Source organism: Oncorhynchus gorbuscha, linkage group LG21 (assembly GCF_021184085.1).
Source record: "Oncorhynchus gorbuscha isolate QuinsamMale2020 ecotype Even-year linkage group LG21, OgorEven_v1.0, whole genome shotgun sequence".
NCBI lineage: Eukaryota > Metazoa > Chordata > Actinopteri > Salmoniformes > Salmonidae > Oncorhynchus > Oncorhynchus gorbuscha.
The window spans coordinates 25,280,686-25,304,648 of NC_060193.1; the positions used below are offsets into that span (position 1 = coordinate 25,280,686).

General features: G+C 41.8%; 1 protein-coding gene across 2 annotated transcripts; it reads left to right on the top strand.

Moving 5' to 3' along the window:
* Nucleotides 1-1,819: 1,819 nt before the first annotated feature.
* Nucleotides 1,820-19,161, top strand: LOC124008807 (zinc finger protein 239-like). Of its 2 annotated transcripts, none has more exons than XM_046320373.1 (2): nt 1,820-2,350; nt 16,479-19,161. In XM_046320373.1, the coding sequence occupies exons 1-2, from the start codon at nt 2,056-2,058 to the stop codon at nt 17,435-17,437; spliced, it is 1,254 nt and encodes a 417-aa protein (XP_046176329.1). In that variant the 5' UTR covers nt 1,820-2,055; the 3' UTR covers nt 17,438-19,161. The 2 variants fall into 2 exon arrangements, with proteins under 2 accessions (XP_046176329.1, XP_046176330.1); XM_046320374.1 differs by lacking the exon at nt 1,820-2,350 and adding an exon at nt 12,489-12,813.
* Nucleotides 19,162-23,963: the final 4,802 nt, after the last annotated feature.

Below are 23,963 nucleotides of genomic sequence, written 5' to 3' on the forward strand. Positions count from 1 at the left end.
TAGGATCAAGTCCATTTAATGCTTTGTAGGTTAGCAGTAAAACCTTGAAATCAGCCCTAGCCTTTACAGGGAGCCAGTGTAGAGAGGCTAGCACTGAAGTGATCAAAGTTTTTGGTTCTAGTCAAGATTCTAGCAGCCGTGTTTAGCACTAACTGAAGTTTATTTAGTACTTTATAGGGTAGCCAGAAAGTAGAGCAGTGCAGTAGTCTAATCTAGAAGTGACAAAATCATCGGATTCCCTTTTCTGTATAATTTTTGGACAGAAAGTTTCTGATTTTTGCAATTTTACGAAGATGCAAAAAAGCTGTCTTTGAAATAGTCTTGATATGTTCGTCAAAAGAGAGATACGGGTCCAGAGTAACGCCGAGGTACTTCACGAATCCCACGCCGAGGTCCTCTTGCCAATAGTTCTAGCCCACTACTCTAATATCCGCACCATTGTCACTTATGTTGGATTTAACAACATTCACTTTCGGCAATCTGAGGAATTGAAGGACTGCAACATTCTCTTAAACACCCTTGTTTGCACAGGAAAGAGAACAGTCATCTCTGGCCCCCTGCCGTGCTATAGAAGGGGTTAGGAACATTGCATCCACCTCGCTGCCCTAAACGAGTTCCTGAAGAAACTCTGCAAAGACAGGAATATCTCTTTTTGTGACAATTTTGACTTGCTTATGGGAGCAGAAAATGGAAATGGAGGGGAGGTTGTTCCTCAGAGTTCACATCACCAAAGGAATTAACATGGTCCACACACACCTGCACAGTTGTGAAGAGGGCATGACAGCACCTCTTCCCCCTTGGGAGGCTGAAAACATTTGCCAGCTGCGCCATTGAAAGCATCTTGACTGGCTTCATCACCGCTTAGTATGGCAACTGAAAGGCACCTGACTGCAAGATGCTACAGAGGGTGGTGAGCATGGCCCAGTACATCACTGGGGCCAAGCTCCCTTCCATCCAGGACCTCTATACCAAGCAGTGTCAGAGGAAGGCCCAACATTTTTCAAAGACTCCAGCCACCTAAGCCATAGACTGTTTTCTCTGTTATTGTATGGCAAGCGGTCTGGAACCAACGGGACCCTGTTGGTTGCTAGTCTACACCTGTTGTTTACAAATCATGTGACAAATAACATTTAATTTAATTTAATGTAGGCTGGGGGAGTATCGTATACCAGTTGAGGTGAAATATTACAATTGTGGTGGTGAATATGTGCCCAAATTACTGAAGTGCCCTGTTAGAGTGAAGGAGGTGGTAAGTGTATGTTTTGTATACGGAGGTGGTGAGAAGAGTGGAAGAAGAGAGTAATGCTGAAGAAGCAATGGTAGTTGGATTAGTGACACCAGTAAATGTTCCTAGCCAACAGTATGGTCCTTCTGTAGCTCAGTTGGTAGAGCATGGCGCTTGTAACGCCAGGGTAGTGGGTTCGATTCCCGGGACCACCCATACGTAGAATGTATGCACACATGACTGTAAGTCGCTTTGGATAAAAGCGTCTGCTAAATGGCATATATTATTATATTTATATTATATTGACATGTTGCATGTTTAAAAGATGGACTTTGTATAATTTATTGCATAGGTTATAAACTACACAGAGCAAAGAAAGAGGAAATATGCATTGCCACTGAACGTTTTTTGGGACTGTTCCATCCTCACAGTAGGGATGTGAATTGGACTATGACTGAAGGAGTGGGATGGATTTTTTTGTATTTGATGTTTTTCCCACAAAGAAAAACTACATTCTCATTCACAACCCATACAGTAGATGGCGACAATACACCTTCTCGGTTGTCGTCTGTCAATAAGCCTCAAAGAAGAAGAACAACAGCTAGTCAGCAACATTGGTAGCTTGCTAACCAACAACCGAAACGCTAAAGGTCTTTAGACTGTTTTGGTGTATATTATTCACTGTGTTTTAAACACACTGCTGTAGTGTCTTTGTGTTACCACATTTAATTTCATGTTACTTTGTTTCAAGCAGACCCACAGGCTGGTTAAGTTAGCAGTAGCACTCATTTAGGCTAGTCGCTAATGTTAGCTAGCTAGCATCTCCGACCATGAGCTCACCCAGCTACTCTCTCCCTGCTAAGAAAGAGGTCTGCTGGACGAAGAAAGAGGGTATGTGGCTAAATATTGTCGTGAAAGAAGAAAGTGAAGAGGAGAACGTCACAGTAAAAAACGAAATAGAAGGTGAGGATGTTACATTGAAAGAAGAAGAGCAAGACGTTTCAGTGAAAGAAGAGGACGCATTCAGAGGGAGAGAGGATGGTACCGTTTTTGGAGTGAAGGAGGAAGGGGAAATTACTGTCACATTGAATGAGGAAGATGAGACAGGAGATCTGATTAACACCAGTAAGTACTGCCATAAATTTGTTTTCACTTTGGATATTCGGAGTTCGCTCATCAATACCTCCAGCGGAAGGCCCTGTGATGAGAGGGACAATATCATACACACACACACATCTAAAATATAAAATTATGGAATTACGAAATATTAGGAAGAGCAATGTCGGATTCCGGAGTGTGTGTATGATGGGATGTATAGACATTATGGATAGAATATTTAGTATATCTGAAGGATAGTATATGTACAGCAATAGTTAAATAGGCTAGGCCTCGACTATAATACAGCAGTATATATATATGAAGTGGGTAAAACAGTATATAAAAAAATTAAGGAAAACACACACTGCTGCTCATGCTCCCTGATTTTATTTATAACAACGTTTCAAACCTTAGGTCTTCATCAGGCATCAATTTCCCAGATGGGGTGGAAGGTCCTACATATATACTGTATATACATATAGGGGCAGTACTCAGTGATATCACTTACTGAAACAGGAGGTAAAAATATATAACATGTGTACACAATATTAACATTCAATGTATCAAAATATACGATCATACACAAGGAATGTGATAAATATTTACAAATATTTATATATATACAGTACCGGTCAAAAGTTAGAACACCTACTCATTCAAGGGTATATATATATTTTATATTTGAGATTCTTCAATGTAGCCACCCTTTGTCTTGATAACAACTTCCCACCTCTGGTCATTCTCTCAACCAGCTTCATGAGTTAGTTACCTGGAATGCATTTCAATTAACAGGTGTGCCTTGTTAAGTTAATTTGTTGAATTTCTTTCCTTCTTAATGTGTTTTAGCCAATCAGTTGTGTTGTGACAAGGTAGGGGTGGTAATACAGAAGATAGCCCTAAATCCATATTATGGCAAGAATAGCTCAAATAAGCAAAGAGAAACAACAGTCCATCATTACTTTAAGACATGAAGGTCAGTCAATATGGAAAACATTTTAAAACTTTGAAAGTTTCTTCAAGTGCAGTCGCAAAAACCATCAAGCGTTATGATGAAACTGGCTCTCATGAGGACCGCCACAGGAAAGGAAGACCCAGAGTTATCTCTGCTGTAGAGGATAAGTTCATTAGAGTTACCAGCCTCAGAAATTGCAGTCCAAATAAATGCAGTCAAGTAACAGACATCTCAACATCAACTGTTCAGAGACTGAGTGAATCAGACCTTCATGGTCAAATTGCTGTAAAGAAACCACTACTAAAGGACACCAATAAGGAGAAGAGACTTGCTTGGGCCAAGAAATACGAGCAATTGACATTAGACTGTTGTAAATCTGTCCTTTGGTCTGATGAGTACAAATTTGTGATTTTTGGGTCCAACCGCCATGTCTTTGTGAGACGCAGAATAGGTGAACGGATGATCTCTGCATGTAGTTCCCACTGTGAAGCATGGAGGAGGAGGTGTGATGGTGTGGGGGTGCTTGGCTGGTGACACTGTCTGTGATTTATTTAGAATTCAAGGCACACTTAACCAGCATGGCTACCACAGCAACATGATTCCATATGTGTTATTTCATAGTTTCCATGTCTTCACTATTATTTTACAATGTAGAAAATAGTCAGAAATAAAGAAAAAGCCTTGTATGAGTAAGTGTGTCCAAACTTTTGACATGTACCGGTGTCTTGGATAAGTTGAATTACTTTGGGGCAGGGTACGAACAATGAATCCAATTCAGTAAAGTCTTATTTCTGGTCGAAATGCTGTTGACTTACCGCTGCTCTGATATCCAAAAGGTATTTCCATCTGTATGTGAAAAATACATTAAAAAAATTAACATTTGGAGCTAATAATGTGAGGGGAGAAAAAATAAAGCATGAACAGGGCGACCATGTCTATCTGCTCCATCATGAACAGCTCTGAAATGGACATGACTAAAAGAGAGAGAAGATGTGAATAATTTGGACTTCAGCGAGAATCAACTGCCTAACTACACACACTGCTGGTTGTAACGACATTGTAATAACTTACTCAGAGGTGTCGCAGGTCAGGGCAGTGAGACTGGAGAGGAATTCTGACTGAATTGACATTCTCATTGACTTTAGCCCAGATAACATAACGTGTCAGGTTCAGCTGATGGCGGCTGCTCTCATCTTGGTGTCGTGCTCTACGTTGGCAGGCCAGGGTCAGTGCCGTGTTGCAGTTGGTCTCAATCTGTGTGGTGTTGATGTCTGAGTCCATGTCCAGCAGCAGCTTGACCGCAGGGACGTGGCCATTCATTGCAGCCAGCCTCAAGAGGAGAGATACCCAGTGTAAACAAACACACAGAGAGGAACAGACAGGGAGAGGGGGAAACGTGGACTGGGAGGATTATACACCGTTAAGAGTGGGATAAATCCTTGTCACTGACAGGGTTGGTCAGGGGTTGATAAACAGTCATACCAGGAGTTGATTTCAGTGCCAGCATTTAGGAGAATGTTGATGCAGCCCCCTGAGGTGGCTAGGCTGAGACAGGTGTAATCTGAAACATTACTGTGCTCCTCGTTGGCCCTGTGCAGCAGCAACTGCTTTACCACCTGGAAGGAATGGACCACAGGTTAGTCAATCTATAAAACACCTTTGGGTAATTTCCACTAAGGACATATGTTACATTATTAGATAAATTTAGCCTTCTACAGTAACTGCTCACATACCTCGAAACAAATCAAATTTTATTTGTCACATACTTCGTAAACAACAGGTGTAGATTAACAGTGAAATTCTTAGCTCCTGGTGATGGGGGGGGGGGATTGATACAGTTACATATCAAGATATTATTTGACGAAATATCTTATATTCTTTTGACAAAATCGCTTTATTATTATTTTTGTGCTAGTTGGCTGTAACAGCACCAAAACTCCAGTATTTTTCCTTCATAGCTTGTTCTCCATCGAGAGTTTCGAATAGCATACATATCGTATCGGCACCTACAGTATTTATCACGATTATATCATACCGTGAGGTCCCCGGCCCTAATACTTCCCACGATGGCTTCCATTGTGTCTGTGACGCTCTGTGCGGGGAAGGCCAGTATAAGTTCGTCGGCGACCTGGGTGAGGCCTTTGGCCTTCATGCACTCTTTGGTGAATAGCTCCTTGAGGATCATCTTCTCATTCTGTTGGCTGGGCCTTCTCTATGCCTGAGATCCTCTGGCCCGGCTCGTTCGGCCACTTTCACTGGATGCGTCATTCAGACCCATTCAGCAATATGGAGTGCTTCAAATTCAAGTACTTCCAGCTTCACGTGCCATCGGGAATTTTCCACTGGTTTTAATCTGTATGGTCTTTAGTAATGGGGTTACCCTGTAGGGGGCGTAGCCTCTGCTTGTAGCTGCTGAGACAGGACAACAGTAGCTACAAGGTTGTACCATACAATTTTAGTAATCCTTACCTGTAACTAGGTATGGGCATTTGACTGTACTATGCCAGTGGTTCCCAAACTTTTTATAGTCCCGTACCCATTCAAACATTCAATCTCCAGCTGCGTACCCCCTCTAGCACCAGGGTCAGCGCACTCTCAAATGTTGTTTTTTGCCATCATTTGCCATAAAGCCTGCCATCATTTGCCATAAAGCCTGCCACACACAATACATTTATTAAACATAAGAATGAGTGTGAGTTTTGGTCACAACCCGGCTTTTTCCCCCCAATTTCGTGGTATTAGAAGCTACTATCTTGTCTCATCGCTACAACTCCTGTACGGGCATGGGAAAGACTTGAAGGTTGAAAGTCATGCGTCCTCCGATACACAACCCAACCAAGCCACACTGCTTCTTAATTAACACAGCGCGCATCCAACCCGGAAGCCAGCCGCACCAATGTGTCAGAGGAAACACTGTGCACCTGGCAACCTTGGTTAGTGCGCACTGCGCCCGGCCCGCCACAGGAGTCGCTGGTACACGATGAGACAAGGATATCCCTACCGGCCAAACCCTCCCTAACCCGGACAACGCTAGGCCAATTGTGCGTCGCCCCACGGACCTCCCGTTCGCGGCCGGTTACGACAGAGCCTGGGCGCGAACCCAGAGTCTCTGATGGCACAGCTGGCGCTGCAGTACAGCACCCTTAACCACTGCGCCACCCGGGAGGCCTCAGGGACCTTGCTTTAACAAAGTTAACCATTTTCACTGTAGTGTCCAAAACATTTTTAACTGCCAGGCATTCCCTTGGCAGCACGAGCCTCTCAGTGGATGCTGCAGTTTACCCAAGTGGTGTCGGGAGCAGCTGCTTGCAAGCCCGTTACCACTCTACTATGTCTCCCTGTCATGGCTTTTGTGCCATCAGTACAGATCCCAACACATTGATGTCACAAAGCTGTCCAGTGCTTTAAAAATATCCTCTCCTGTTGTTCTGGTTTGCAGAAGAGGATGTCTTCCTTAATTGACGCCCCCATAAACGTAACGGATATATACCAGGAGCTGTGCCAGTCCCGCCACATCTGTTGACTCATCCAGCTGTAACGCGTAGAATTCACTGGCTTGTATGCGAAGCAGTAATTGTTTCAAAACATCTCCTGCCATGTCACTGATGCGTTGTGAAACAGTGTTGTTTGATGAAGGCATTGTCTGTATAATTTTTCGAATTTTCCCCCAAGCATTGTCCCAGCCATATCCGCGGCAGCAGGAAGAATGAAGTCCTCCACAATAGTATGGGGCTTGCCTGTCCTAGCCACCCGGTAGCTCACCATATAAGACGGTTCTAGTCCCTTCTTATTAATGCTATCTGTTGCTTTTATACATGTCTTACTACTCAAAAGTTACATTTTACATTACATTTAAGTCATTTAGCAGACGCTCTTATCCAGAGCGACTTACAAATTGGTGCATTCACCTTATGACATCCAGTGGAACAACCACTTTACAATAGTGCATCTAAATATTTTAAGGGGGGGGTGAGAAGGATTACTTTATCCTATCCTAGGTATTCCTTAAAGAGGTGGGGTTTCAGGTGTCTCCGGAAGGTGGTGATTGACTCCGCTGTCCTGGCGTCGTGAGGGAGTTTGTTCCACCATTGGGGAGCCAGAGCAGCGAACAGTTTTGACTGAGCTGAGCGGGAACTGTACTTCCTCAGTGGTAGGGAGGCGAGCAGGCCAGAGGTGGATGAACGCAGTGCCCTTATTTGGGTGTAGGGCCTGATCAGAGCCTGGAGGTACTGAGGTGCCGTTCCCCTCACAGCTCCGTAGGCAAGCACCATGGTCTTGTAGCGGAACAGCTTCAACTGGAAGCCAGTGGAGAGAGCGGAGGAGCGGGGTGACGTGAGAGAACTTGGGAAGGTTGAACACTAGACGGGCTGCGGCGTTCTGGATGAGTTGTAGGGTTTAATGGCACAGGCAGGAGCCCAGCCAACAGCGAGTTGCAGTAATCCAGACGGGAGATGACAAGTGCCTGGATTAGGACCTGCGCCGCTTCCTGTGTGAGGCAGGGTCGTACTCTGCGGATGTTGTAGAGCATGAACCTACAGGAACGGGCCACCGCCTTGATGTTAGTTGAGAACGACAGTTTGTTGTCCAGGATCACGCCAAGGTTCTTAGCACTCTGGGAGGAGGACACAATGGAGTTGTCAACCGTGATGGCGAGATCATGGAACGGGCAGTCCTTCCCCGGGAGGAAGAGCAGCTCCGTCTTGCCGAAGTTCAGCTTGAGGTGGTGATCCGTCATCCACACTGATATGTCTGCCAGACATGCAGAGATGCATTCGCCACCTGGTCATCAGAAGGGGGAAAGGAGAAGATTAATTGTGTGTCGTCTGCATAGCAATGATAGGAGAGACCATGTGAGGTTATGACAGAGCCAAGTGACTTGGTGTATAGCGAGAATAGGAGAGGGCCTAGAACAGAGCCCTGGGGGACACCAGTGGTGAGAGTGCGTGGTGAGGAGACAGATTCTCGCCACGCCACCTGGTAGGAGCGACCTGTCAGGTAGGATGCAATCCAGCGTGGGCCGCGCCGGAGATGCCCAACTCGGAGAGGGTGGAGAGGAGGATCTGATGGTTCACAGTATCGAAGGCAGCCGATAGGTCTAGAAGGATGAGAGCAGAGGAGAGAGAGTTAGCTTTAGCGGTGCGGAGTGCCTCCGTGATACAGAGAAGAGCAGTCTCAGTTGAATGACTAGTCTTGAAACCTGACTGATTTGGATCAAGAAGGTCATTCTGAGAGAGATAGCGGGAGAGCTGACCAAGGACGGCACGTTCAAGAGTTTTGGAGAGAAAAGAAAGAAGGGATACTGGTCTGTAGTTGTTGACATCGGAGGGATCGAGTGTAGGTTTTTTCAGAAGGGGTGCAACTCTCGCTCTCTTGAAGACGGAAGGGACGTAGCCAGCGGTCAGGGATAAGTTGATGAGCGAGGTGAACAGGGAGAAGGTCTCCGGAAATGGTCTGGAGAAGAGAGGAGGGGATAGGGTCGAGCGGGCAGGTTGTTGGGCGGCCGGCCGTCACAAGACGCGAGATTTCATCTGGAGAGAGAGGGGAGAAAGAGGTCAGAGCACAGGGTAGGGCAGTGTGAGCAGAACCAGCGGTGTTGTTTGACTTAGCAAACGAGGATCGGATGTCGTCGATCTTCTTTTCAAAATGGTTGACGAAGTCATCTGCAGAGAGGGAGGTGGGGGGGGGAGGGGGAGGAGGATTCAGGAGGGAGATACAGAATGTGGCAAAGAGCTTCCTAGGGTTAGAGGCAGATGCTTGGAATTTAGAGTGGTAGAAAGTGGCTTTAGCAGCAGAGACAGAGGAGGAAAATGTAGAGGAGGGAGTGAAAGGATGCCAGGTCCGCAGGGAGGCGAGTTTTCCTCCATTTCCGCTCGGCCTTCCGGAGCCCTGTTCTGTGAGCTCGCATTGAGTCGTCAAGCCACGGAGCGGGAGGGGAGGACCGAGCCGGCCTGGAAGATAGGGGACATAGAGAGTCAAAGGATGCAGAAAGGGAGGAGAGGAGGGTTGAGGAGGCAGAATCAGGAGATAGGTTGGAGAAGGTTTGAGCAGAGGGAAGAGATGATAGGATGGAAGAGGAGAGAGTAGCGGGGGAGAGAGAGCGAAGGTTGGGACGGCGCGATACCATCCGAGTAGGGGCAGTGTGGGAAGTGTTGGATGAGAGCGAGAGGGAAAAGGATACAAGGTAGTGGTCGGAGACTTGGAGGGGAGTTGCAATGAGGTTAGTGGAAGAACAGCATCTAGTAAAGATGAGGTCGAGCGTATTGCCTGCCTTGTGAGTAGGGGGGGGGAAGGTGAGAGGGTGAGGTCAAAAGAGGAGAGGAGTGGAAAGAAGGAGGCAGAGAAGAATGAGTCAAAGGTAGACGTGGGGAGGTTAAAGTCGCCCAGAACTGTGAGAGTTATCTTTATTCTTTATTATTTATTTATTATTTATTCTTTTATCTTTATTCTCGCTCAAAAAACTCCCAGGGCTTATTTTTCAAATTGGCATGTTTCGTTTCTTAATGTCTGTGCAAGCAAGAGTGAAGGTTTCCCGCAAGAGAGTAACGGTTAATGTGATTGGATGTTAATTATTTGACTCGGCTACCTGTATTTGACATTGTTGTTATTTTGCTGGACACTAGCTGGTTTAATTTTATTTTTGGCAGTGAAACGAGGCTACTCAGGCGAGAGAAAAAACCTCACCCAAATGTATAGCCCCGTTGGAAAATCTAAATGGGACTGTTTGAAAATAAATGTGAATCACATTTTTATTTGGCATACCCCCCGAGGGCATTATACATGTACCCCAGTTTGGGAATACCTGATCTATGCCAACAGTGCACAGCAATGCCTATTTTATCGTAACCCTTACAGATAACTATTCCTAACTGCCCCATATACACTGAGTGTACAAAATATTAGGAACACTTTCCTAATATTTCCCTCAGAACAGCCTCAATTCGTCGGGGCATGGACCAGCTTTCCAAAGGGATGTTGCCTCCAATGCTTCCCACACTTGTGTCAAGTTGCCTGGATGTCCTTTGGGTGGTGGACCATTCTTGATACACACGGGAAACTGTTGAGCATGAACAACCCAGCAGCTTTGCAGTTCTTGACACCATCAACCCGGTGAGCCTGGCACCCACTACCATACCCCGTTCAAAGGCACTTAAATATTTTGTATTTTTTTAAATATACAGTGGGGAAAAAAAGTATTTAGTCAGCCACCAATTGTGCAAGTTCTCCCACTTAAAAAGATGAGGCCTGTAATTTTCATCATAGGTACACTTTAACTATGACAGACAAAAGGAAAAAAAAATCCAGAAAATCACATTGTAGGATTTTTAATGAATTTATTTGCAAATTATGGTGGAAAATAAGTATTTGGTCAATAACAAAAGTTTATCTCAAGACTTTGTTATTTAAATACCCTTTGTTGGCAATGACAGAGGTCAAATGTTTTCTGTAAGTCTTCACAAGGTTTTCACACACTGTTTCTGGTATTTTGACCCATTCCTCCATGCAGATCTCTAGAGCAGTGATGTTTTGGGGCTGTTGCTGGGCAACACGGACTTACAACTCCCTCCAAAGATTTTTTATGGGGTTGAGATCTGGAGACTGGCTAGGCCACTCCAGGACCTTGAAATGCTTCTTACGAAGCCACTCCTTCGTTGCCCGGGCGGTGTGTTTGGGATCATTGTCATGCTGAAAGACCCAGCCACGTTTCATCTTCAATGCCCTTGCTGATGGAAGGTTTTCACTCAAAATCTCACGATACATGGCCCCATTCATGATTTCCTTTACACGGATCAGTCGTCCTGGTCCATTTGCAGAAAAACAGCCCCAAAGCATGATGTTTCCACCCCCATGCTTCACAGTAGGTATGGTGTTCTTTGGATGCAACTCAGCATTCTTTGTCCTCCAAACACGACAAGTTGAGTTTTTACAAAAAAGTTATATTTTGGTTTCATCTGACCATATGACATTCTCCCAATCTTCTCCCAATGCTCTCTAGCAAACTTCAGACGGGCCTGGACATGTACTGGCTTAAGCAGGGGGACACGTCTGGCACTGCAGGATTTGAGTCCCTGGCGGCGTAGTGTGTTACTGATGGTAGGCTTTGTTACTTTGGTCCCAGCTCTCTGCAGGTCATTCTCTAGGTCCCCCCGTTTGGTTCTGGGATTTTTGCTCACCGTTCTTGTGATCATTTTGACCCCACAGGGTGAGATCTTGCGTGGAGCCCCAGATCGAGGGAGATTATCAGTGGTCTTGTATGTCTTCCATTTCCTAATAATTGCTCCCACAGTTGATTTCTTCAAACCAAGCTGCTTACCTATTGCAGATTCAGTCTTCCCAGCCTGGTGCAGGTCTACAAATTTGTTTCTGGTGTCTTTTGACAGCTCTTTGGTCTTGGCCATAGTGAAGTTTGGAGTGTGACTGTTTGAGGTTGTGGACAGGTGTCTTTTATACTGATAACAAGTTCAAACAGGTGCCATTAATACAGGTAACGAGTGGAGGACAGAGGAGCCTCTTAAAGAAGAAGTTACAGGTATGTGAGAGCCAGAAATCTTGCTTGTTTGTAGGTGACCAAATACTTATTTTCTACCATAATTTGCAAATAAATTCATAAAAAATCCTACAATGTGATTTTCTGGATTTTTTTCTTCTCATTTGTCTGTCATCGTTGAAGTGTACCTATGATGAAAATTACAGGCCTCTCATCTTTTTAAGTAGGAGAACATGCACAATTGGTGGCTGACTAAATACTTATTTGCTCCACTGTATATATTTTTTATTTTAAATATTTTGTGTTGCCCATTCACCTTCTGAATGGCACACACACTGTCTCAATTGTCTCTAGGCTTAGAAATCTTTATTAAACAGTCTCCTCCCCTTCATCTACACCCATTGAAGTGGATTTAAGGGATCATAGCTTTCACCTGGTCAGTCTATGTCATGGAAGAGCACGTGTTCTATACACTGTTTTGTACACAGTGTATATTCACTCAATAAAAAAAGCAAATGCCATTTAAGATTCATTTACTGGAAACCGTAATATCAGCTGGTTATATCTTCAAAAAGGCAGTAACCTCAGCGGTGGTGCTTGCTTGTAGAAGCCTATGGCTATGCAATGGAACAGCCTTGTTTTTGTTAATTTAGCAGACAAGGCACTCTTATTTCCAGAGCCTTTATCACAGTCAAGCCACACCTATGTTCAGGGATGCAAACTAGTAATCTTTCTGCAAAATGTGCCATTTTGGTTCCAAAATAGGTGTCCTACGGCTTTGGATCACTACTGTCTGTAAGCGAACGAGTGATGCGCGTTTGGAGCTATACTGGCTGTATCCAAGGCTGAGCCTTTTGCTAGTTACAGCATCAGCGCGCGCTCTGGAAAGACAGCGGAGAGTGGAATGGCAGTTTGACAGTTACAGCAGCGCGTCCCCTGAACGATAACAAAGAGGTCCGTGAGAAAGTCTGACCACGGAGATGGGGGTGAGAAGATGATGAAGCGTACTTCAAGAGCTGTGACCAAAAACAACTGGCATTTGGAAAGTTTGAGGTGAGGGAGAAAGTGTGGTGGAACAAGTATTGTTAGCATTGTCAAGTATCTTGCTAGCTGGATCGAATTCTCCGTTAGCTAGCCAGAGAAATGTTGAGCAACATTAGCCAATTTAACTGATCAAATAATTGAGTTCATGTTGTAAAAAGTAGCTGGCTAATAAAGTCAGACAGCTAACGTTACAACATCAGATGAGCTAACGTTTGTAACCTAACCAATTCACTATAGTATTAACTGGTGTACAATACCTTGCCTTTCCTCAAGTTATAACGCATTAGTTGCTTACTGGAGCCTGGCAATCTGTGTGAAATGTTAACTAGCTAGCGAACTAACTACTATCTATGAACTAATGTTTTCCCTCTACAGTATGTGGTTGATTTTCAGAATGAGAGAATTAGGTGAAATTAGGCATTGCTTTTTAAACAAGTGGATTCAGGGATCAAGTGTAGCTGGAGCTGGGCTTGGCTTAAGCTGGATGCCACTATAGAGGTGAAAGGAACATCACACACTTCCCCTCTTTTTTTTTAATTTTTTTAATACAGTGGATAAAAAGGGGTATGCCAGGTGTTCTCTCTGCCTTAAAGAGATCAATTATGCCAACAAAGGGTATCATGCTCTGCAGGCACATTGTAGAACAGGTGACCACAGGCAGAAAGTATACAATGTAATAATGTGCTGTGTAATCCAAATATATTGATGTTGTTGTGTTGAACTTGACAGTAACACTTGTGTGTGAGGGGGGATTATATATTTTTTAACTCTGTGAATGTTATTTTTGCACATGTAGCCTTGTGCACTTGATCAATGTCTACTATAGTGGCCATTAAAATAGAGAAAAGATAGAATGACTGTTTGTTTCATTCTATTTCTACTTTAAGATGTTTTTTTTCCCCAAGTGCAATATTTAGATGTTTGTGGTCACAAGCATTCTATTATAAAGGCTGTCATGGCTAACTGCAATATTAGTGTATTGTTTTTTTCTCAAGTCATTTGCAGTAAAGTTTAGGCAACAAATAATATTGGGTTGCTTTCTTTAAATGTTTTAGCTGTGAGGTAGGTTCACATTAACCACTTTGTATTTTACACACAGAGACTGATCATGTAGATAATATTCTTTGTTGTTTAATTAGTTAAAACCCGCATTTCCTCCTGGAAGGGATTTTTTGCATGTTTCAGTGCAGAAACAAAAGTGTCACCTTTATGGACCTCACCAGTTTGCATCCCTGTATGTTATAGTAAAAAGACATGATGTAAGATAACAGAATAAAATATAACCTAATATTTTTCCAAATTAATAAAGTTGCCAGTGCGAAGTCATACACATCTGGAACAGTTATTCACCAAGAGTGAGGATTTGAAACTGGGCTCAATTTGGCGAGTATACATTTTTTCAGGGTCACAAAACTTAAATTGTTTTTCTTTCCGATAAACAGACATTCCATGTTTTAAGTAATTCTGATGGTACTTTGGAATTTTCCAAATGGATTAAGAATTCCACATTGAACACTGCATGGTGATAAATTACAGCAACAACATTCAGTTTGGTGAAAAGGCCTATGCTTAATGGCTCTTTGTCTTTATCAAACTAATGTTTTTGTATATTTTTAGTGTGGAACCTGTCTTTGTTCGCAAAGTAGCCTCAGTTGAAAAAAGACAGGACGCAATTATTCCAAAGCTGCAGCCTGCTGTCGGAACACATATTACCCTATTTCAATCAACCAGTCCATTTTGAATTTGTGATAATACTGATGTCATTTGGCAAGAAATGTAGCTTGTGTATCCCATCAGTTAGAACATTTTTATAGGCATTTATTTCTGTATGTCTAACTGGAGCTTGTGTGCGCTCTTAACAAATGGCAGCTATACAGGACTCATCCAGAGCTCTTTGACTTCTGGCAGAAAGCCATTGTAAAATATCTGAGGGCAAACATTTACACGGGACAAAAATATAAACGCGCCATGTAAAGTCCTATGTTTCATGAGCGGAAATAAAAGATCCCCAAGGGAGCGATCTGAACTAGGCTTGGGCGGTATCCAGATTTTCATATCGTCCTTAACTCATCCCGGGATTTACGTTATTACCGACATAGCACACAAGGGGGTACTAAAAATGCTAGAAAAGCCCTATTGGGCCTCTATTACCAGAATGTTAACAAAATTAGCACAAACTAATTGTGAAATCACAGGCGCTGTTAGCTAACTGCTAACATGCGAAAATGAACAAACTAATTGCAAAGACAGGCAAATTCTGCTCATAAAGTTATACAAGCATAGCTAGTAGCTACCGAATGTCATTTTTGGTGAGTGTTAACATTTGCAAGCGAAAGTGAACTAGAGAAATTGTGCAAATGAACAAAGTTGTGATGAATGCTTTTCTGAAGGAAGAGCAGCATGTGTAGACGGAGCATAGAGGAGGAGATTTTAAAAAACGCTATTAGGAAGCACAGGGAAAAAAATGCCAGCTATACAGAACTCATCCAGAGCTCTTTGACTTCTGGCAGAAAGCCATTGTAAAATATCTGAGGGCAAACATTTACACGGAACAAAAATATAAACGCAACATGTAAAGGGTTGGTGCTATGTTTCATGAGCTGAAATAAAAGATCCCCAAAATGTTCCATATGCACAAAAAGCTTATTTCTCTCCAATTTTGTGCACAAATGTGTTTACATCCCTGTTGGTGAGCATTTCTCCTTTGCCAAGATAATCCATCCACCTGACAGGTGTGGCATATCAAGAAGCTGATTAAACAGCATGATCATTACAGTTTCAGCATGTTAATGTATGGCCCCATGTTGCAAGGATCTATACACAATTCCTCAAACTGAAAATGTCCCAGTTCTTCCATGGCCTGCTTACTCACCAGACATGACACAAATTGAGCATGTTTGGGATGCTCTGGATTGACGTGTACAACAGAGTGTTCCAGTTCCCAGCCATATCCAGTGACTTCACAAAGCCATTGAAGAGGAGTGAGACATTTCACAGGCCACAAACAACAGCCTGATCAACTCTATGCCCAGGAGATGTCGCCCTGAATGAGGCAAATGGTGGTCACACCAGATAGTTTCTGATCCAGACCCCTACCTAATTTATTTATTTCAATTGACTGATTTCTCAAACTGTAACTCAGTCAAATCTTTGAAATCAAAATTGTTGCATGTTGCGTTTTATATTTTTGTTCAGCATGCATCTAAAACGACTTGATGTTAGGTCTCTTGACTTCCCTCATACTACACCTACTAGAATTAGGCTAACATTTCTCATTTCACTGAGTTTATATGAATATTTCCAGTTATGGGTCTAATTTTCAATAAGTCACGGTCCATAAAACCTACAGATCAACAGACAAGTGTGTCAGGTTCTCTGACCTCTCGTACCAAAGCTATACCAATTACTTTTTCAAAATATCTTCCCTTTGATTTCCTACAAATATTTCTGCTATTAATACTTTAGCTATTAGTTATGTGTACAAATCACATTTTCAAGAGAAAGATCACATTTTAAGTTCTACATTATTATAATTTTAATGGCCACCAAGTTAAAACAATTATGGACATTTTGTGTAAACTAATCTAGTACTTCATTAAACCTAATTGGAAGACAGTTTTATAATGTGATGGTTATGTTCAAGTCTATTTAACTACCACACTGTCTTTTTACAGGAGTGAAACCAGACTCTCACTCTGACTACGGGATGCGTCCTTCAGTGGAACCAGGCCCAAAGACGTCCAAACCAGCAAGACCACACCATTGCTCCCAGTGTGGAAAGAGTTTTACTAAGTTACGAAACCTAAAAGAGCATGAGAGGACACACACAGCAGAAAAGCCTTTCCAATGTTTGCAATGTACAAAGAGTTTCTGCTGGTTAGGGAAGCTAAAAGTACACGAGAGAATACACACAGGAGAAAAGCCTTACCACTGCGCTCAGTGTGGAACAAGTTTTACCCAATTAGGGACCCTAAAAACACATGAGAAAATACACTCTGGAGTGAAGCCTTACAACTGCTCTCAGTGTGGAACTAGTTTTACCCGGTCAAGAGACCTGAAAGAGCATGAAAGAATACACACAGGAGAGAAGCCTTACCACTGCTCACAATGTGGAAAAACTTTTACCTGGTTAGGTAGCTTGAAAACGCATGAGAGGACACACACAGGTGAGAAGCCTTACCACTGTTCCCACTGTGGAAAGAGCTTTCCCCTATTAGGGAATCTGAACAACCACGAGAGAACGCACACAGGAGAGAAGCCTTACCACTGTTCCCATTGTGGAAAGGGTTTTGGACAATTGGGGCATCTAAAAGTGCATGAAAGAACACACACAGGAGAGATGCCTTACCAGTGCTCCCATTGTGAAAAGGGTTTTGGACAATTGGGGCATCTAAAAGTGCATGAAAGAACACACACAGGGGAGAAGCCTTACCAATGCTCCCATTGTGGAAAGGGTTTTACCCAAGTAGGGAGCCTGAAAACACATGAAAGAACACACACCGGAGAGAAGCCTTACCAATGCTCGCATTGTGGAAAGGGTTTTACCCAGTTAGGGAGCCTGAAATCACATCAGAGGATACATACACGGGAGAAGAAGACCCCAGGAAGGGCAGCAGCTAATTTGAATCCATAATAAAAAATAAAAAAATATAATACTCCCAGTGTGGAAATAGTTTTGGACAATTAGAGCCCCTGAAATCACATGAGCTACTAGAGGCTGTGTTCTGAGTTATGTTTTTGGCAGAAAAAGTGTTTTTGTTCATGCCACATGAAACTTAATTGTCTGAAAGAGGTTTTTTTTCCATCACAAATTTGATTAAAATGTTAAAATGTGTATTTTATTTTTATTATAAACTTTGATTGATTGGATACAAGTATAAACCTTTAGATATCGCTTGATATATGATTGTGGTATGTAAAAATGTAAACTATTCAATATATTAATAAAATGTACATTTCTTGACTAACCTTAACCTCTTGAATTTAGTTTTATTTATTTTAGTTAATTTGTGTACTCATAAGAGCTTTGTTGTGTATAGAAAAGTAAATATATTGGAAATGTATATAAAATAGTTTGGTTGATTTATGATTGCGGAGAAAGATCTGGAATTATGTAGAAATGCTTATTAATGTATGGAAACCAAGCCAGGAGTTTTTGTATGGAGATCAATCAGTTTTGAATCTGGTTAACAAAAATATTAATGGATTATTTTTTCCCATATGCATTTGATAAAATATAAGTTTTGTAATGCTAAAGTTGTTAGGAGTGTGCTAATGTGTAAGTAGGACACGTGACATCACGGCAACTTTATATCGGAGTTTTGCCTGTTGTTCACACACATATCTGCCCTCTCATTGGCTACAATTGTCCCACCTGGTTTTGCCTCCTCCCACTGCCATCCATTTTTGAAGACATTTATTTTAGTTGTTAAAGAGGCCACTTGACTATCTGGACAATATAATGGATAATCTGCGGTTGAGCTAATTAGGACAGCTGACTGGGGCTTGATATATATATATATATGTATATGTATATGTATATGTATATGTACTGTGTTTTATACCATCTATTGTATCTTGCCTATGCCACTCTGTCATTGATCATCCATATATTTATATGTATGCGTACTTATTATATTAGTTTTGTGGGTATTAGGTAGTTGTGTGGAATTGTTAGATTACATATTATATATTGCTGCACTGTCTGAACTAGAAGCACTAGCATTTCGCTACACTGGCAACAACTTCTGCTAACCATGTATATGTGACCAATAAAATTTGATTTGATATAAACGGGAAAACACCATGTAGAGCTTCAGTTTTCGAAAGTTTAATTTGGATTTAATTTACCTGCTATTTTATCATTTTTGTACCTTTTGGGATTTTTGCAATTCATATCACTTGGAACCTGTTATACACTGATTTATATATGTACACTATATTACTGACACGGCATGCTGTTTTGAACCTACCGCGTTTCCATCTTGGCACCCCCCCACTATTGTAAAAAATATATATTTTGGAAGCTATAGAAAGGCATTTATTAATGTCTACATTTATTTTTGCCAAGTTTATTCTATTACAGACATCTGAATGCAGACGTTTAAATGTCATTGTGAGCTAAGCAAAAAACATGTAACAAATATAAAATCAATTTTATTTCAAGTATATTTTTTTAGAAAGTACGACAAAGAATAGTTAAATACATGTAATTTGTCCTTCCAACGAAATACTGAAGAATTCCGTTCTCCAACTGGTTTGACATTGGGAATGTTCTAAAATAGTTTATCATTCCGAGTCATGTTCTCAAAATGTTCAAAGAACGTTAAGAAAAAACTTTCTGTACTTCAGCATAATGTTTCCTACAGGTTTCCTCATGGTTCTATTTAAAGGCATGTTCTCAGAAGGTTCAGAGAACATTAAGAACCAATGTTCTTCTGTGGGAATTTCTGACAATAAACAATGATTCATTTAAGACTGACTTTGAGTTTCCCTGTGTAAGAATTTCCACGACAGTATTAAAAATAAACAAATGAAGTAATCAGACCCTTTACTCAGTACTTTGTTGAAGCACCATTGGCAGTGATTATAGCCTCGAGTCTTCTTGGGTATGACACAAGCTTGGCACACCTGTATTTGGGGAGTTTTTCCCATTCTTCTCTGCAGATCTTCTCAAGCTATGTCAGATTGGATGGGAAGCTTTGATGCACAGCTATTCCCAGGTCTCTCCAGAGATGTTCGATTGGGTTCATGTCCAGGCTCTGGCTGGGCCACTCAAGGACATTCAGAGACTTGTTCCAAAGCCACTCCTGCGTCGTCTTGGCTGTGTGCTTAGGGTCGTTGTCCTGTCGGAAGGTGAACCTTGGCCCCAGTCTGAGGTCCGGAGCACTCTGGAGAAGGTTTTCATCAAGGATCTCTCTGTACTTTGCTCTGTTCATCTTTCCCTCGATCCTGGCTAGTCTCCCAGTCCCTGCCGCTGAAAAACATCCCCACAGCATGCTGCTACCACCACCGAGCTGGTGCTAGGTTTCCTCCAGACGTGACGCTTGGCATTCAGGCCAAAGAGTTCAATCTTGTTTTCATCAGACCAGAGAATGTTGTTTAGGTGTCCTTTATGTGCCTTTTGGCAAATGACTGGCAGGCTGTAATATGTATTTTACTAAGGAGTGGCTTCCTTCTGGCCACTCTACCATAAAGGCCTGATTGGTGGAGTGCTGCATAGATGGTTGTCCTTCAGGTCATCTCATTTCCACAGATGAACTCGGGAGCACTGTCAGAGTGACCATCAGGTTCTTGGTCACCTCCCTGACCAAGGCCCTTCTCCCCCGATTGCTCAGTTTGGCCAGACGGTAAGATTTTGGAAGAGTCTTGGTGGTTCCAAAGTTCTTCCATTTTTTGGTACCCTTCCCAGATCTGTGCCTCGACATAATCCTGTATCGGAACTCTACGGACAATTCCTTCAACCTCATTGGCTTGGTTTTTGCTCTGACATGTACTGTCAACTGTGGGACTTTATATAGACAGGTGTGTGCCTTTCCAAGTCATGTCCAATTAATTGAATTGACCACAGGTGGAATCCAATCAAGTTGTAGAAACATCTCAAGGGTGATCAATAGAAACAGGATGCACATGAGCTCACTTTCGAGTCTCATAGCAAAGGGTCTGAATGCAAACATTTCTAAAAACCTTTTTTTGCTTTGTCATTATGGTCTATAGTGTTTAGATTGATGAGGGAAAAAACATTTGATTAATTTTAGAATACTTTTTTTTTAAAGTAAATGAGTCTGAATACTTCACGAATGCACTGTATAGCACAATTATTTTGTGAGAAAACCATCAGTAGAGTTCAAAATGCAACGGAAACCCATTTAAATTGTATGTTCTATTCAGTACATGGGAATTTAACCGCAAAACGTGTCATTACGCACAGCTTTTTATCTACAACAAGTCAATTTGATGGAAACACAATTTGTTGGGAAAATGCTAATATTGTTTTTATGGGGATTTTAGGATATTTGCATGAAAATCTGTAGCTAAATGGATGGAAACCTTGCTTGCTTTGATTTATATTTTTTGATTTAACCTTTATTTTGTTGACAGGAAAGTCATACTGAAACTAAGTTCTCTTTTAAAGATGAGCCCTGCATAAACACATCAAACACATACAATATACAAAATGACAAAACATATTAAGGAAAACAGACACATTTATGAACATCTCATTTCAGAGCGCTCTGGAAGTTGTTCCGCATAAAGGGCGCAAAAACACTAGAAGCAGCTTTTACCCAACTCTGTGGAGACCGAAGGGGCATCTGGTGTTATCCAAGCCTGAGACTGGGTTTGGTCATTTGTAGGTCTAAATTGAATTAATGATGATAGATAAATACCTAGGACATTTCTGCATGAGTGCTTTGTGAATAAACACAAGGAAATGCTGCTCTCTCCAAAAAGGCCCAAACTACTTTTTGATACAAATCATAATGGCGAGTTCTACAAACATTACTAGTGTAGATGCTGCTGCACGCATATAGGTAATATCCCCATGATCTAAAATAGACATAAAAGTTGCCTCGACAATTTCCTTCTTATTAACAAAAGTCAGACATGCTTTGTTTCTGTAAAAAGGCCAGCAAAATATTTCAGGCTGCGAAGTTTGGTAAAAAGCTGTGAAATATTTCAAAGGCCATGAAAATATTTCAATGACCTGCAAAATATTTCAATGGACAGCTAAATAGTTGTAAGACCATCAAAATATTTCAGAGGGTCACCGAAGTTTCTATTTTTGAAATTGGCAGATAGTTGGCTTTTACTTTATTTGGCACTTGCTATAGTAATTTATTTATTTAACCTATTTAGCATCTTGAGATGAGAACATGTTTTTATTAAATTGAGCTCTTTGTGGCAGAATGTTAAAAGTACTTGCTTTGCGTGATGTATTGAAGTCTCTACCTTCTTGCCCTTTGTGCTGTTGTCTGTGCCCAGTAATGTTTGTACCATGTTGTGCTACTGCCATGTTGTCTTGCTACCGTGTTGTTGTCATGTTGTGTTGCTATCATGCTGTGTTGTCATGTGTTGCTGCCTTGCTATGTTGTTGTCTTTGGTCTCTCTTTATGTAGTGTTGTGTTGTCTCTCTTGTCGTGATGTGTGTGTTGTCCTATATTTATTCATTTTTTAATCCCAGCCTTAGTCCCCGCGGGAGGCGTTTTGCCTTTTAGTTGGCTGTCATTGTAAATAAGAATGTGTTCTTAACTGAATTGCATAGTTAAATAAAGGTTAAATAAATACATAAAATAAAAAATATATACAGTTGAAGTCGGAAGTTTACATACACTTAGGTTGGAATCATTAAAACTCGTTTTTCAACCACTCCACAAATTTCTTATTAACAAACTATAGTTTTGGCAAGTCGGTTAGGACATCTACTTTGTGCATGACACAAGTCATTTTTCCAACAATTGTTTACAGACAGATTATTTCAGTTATAATTCACTGTATCACAATTCCAGTGGGTCAGAAGTTTACATACACTAAATCGACTGTGCCTTTAAACAGCTTGGAAAATTCCATAAAATTATGTCATGGGTTTAGAAGCTTCTGATAGGCTAATTGACATAATTTGAGTCAATTGGATGTGTACCTGTGGATGTATTTCAAGGCCTACATTCAAACTCAGTGCCTCTTTGCTTGACATCATGGGAAAATCAAAATAAATCAGCCAAGACTTCAGAAAAACCATTATAGACCTCCACAAGTCTGGTTCATCCTTGGGAGCAATTTTAAAACGCCTGAAGGTACCATGTTCATCTGTACAAACAATAGTAACCAAGCATAAACACCGTGGGACCACGCAGCCGCCATACCGCTCAAGAAGGAGACGTGTTCTGTCTCCTAGAGATGTACGTACCTTGGGTGCGAATAGTGCAAATCAATCCCAGAACAACAGCAAAGGACCTTGTGAAGATGCTGGAGGAAACAGGTACAAGGTATCTATAATCATAGTAAAACGAGTCCTATGTCGACGTAACCTGAAAGGCCGCTCAGCAAGGAAGAAGCCACTGCTCCAAAACTGTCATAAAAAAGCCAGATTATGGTTTGCAACTGCACATGGGGACAAAGATCGTACTTTTTGGAGAAATGTCCTCTGGTCTGATGAAACAAAAATATACCTGTTTGGCCATAATGACCATTGTTATGTTTGGAGGAAACAGGGGAAGGGTTGCAAGCCGAAGAACACCATCCCAACCGTGAAGCACAGGGGTGGCAGCATCATGTTGTGGGGGTGCTTTGCTGCAGGAGGGACTGGTGCACTTCAGAAAATAGATGGCATAATGAGGCAGTAACATTATGTGGATGTATTGAAGCAACATCTCAGGACATCAGTCAGGAAGTTCAAGCTTGGTCGCAAATGGGTTTTCCAAGTGGACAATGACTCCAAGCATACATGCAAAATGGCTAAAGGACAGCAAAGTCAAGGTATTGGAGTGGCCATCACAAAGCCCTGACCTCAATCCCATAGAAAATGTTTGGGCAGAACTGAAAAAGTGTGTGCGAGCAAGGAGGCCTACAAACCTGACTCAGTTACACCAGCTATGCCGGTAGAAATGTGCCAAAATCCACCCAACTTGCTGTGGAAGGCTACCCGACACGTTTGACCCAAGTTAAAAAATGTAAAGGCAATGCTACAAAATACTAATTGATTGTATGTAAACTTCTGACCCTCTGGGAATGTGATGAAAGAAGTAAAAGCTGAAATAAATCCTTCTCTCTACTATTATTCTGACATTTCTTTACTTGGATTAAATGTCAGGAATTGTCAGGAATTGTGAAAAACTGTTTAAATGTATTTGGCTAAAATGTATGTAAACTTCCGACTTGAACTGTATATCATAAGGATGTGGTAGGCTTACAAAAAGCTTGCTTCTGACTAAGAGCTACAACAGTAAGTAAATAGCCATCTTAGACTTAAAGATATCAGGTCATTTCGTCAAACTTGTGACTGAGGCTCTCCGTGCTCATTAGTTGCTTATTCAACATATTTTCTGCTACTTCACTCAATCCCATTTTAAAAGTCTCCCTTCCTAGCAGTGGTGTAAAGTACTTAAGTAAAAAATACTTTGAAGTAGTAAAGTAGTTGGGATTATTTGTACTTTACTATTTAT

Excerpts from the sequence above, each read along its gene's own strand:
- LOC124008807 (XM_046320373.1), top strand. The coding sequence starts at position 2,056 with ATGAGCTCACCCAGCTACTCTCTCCCTGCTAAGAAAGAGGTCTGCTGG. Across the intron at positions 2,351-16,478 it reads AGGAGATCTGATTAACACCA|GAGTGAAACCAGACTCTCAC; the intron begins GTAAGTACTGCC and ends GTCTTTTTACAG.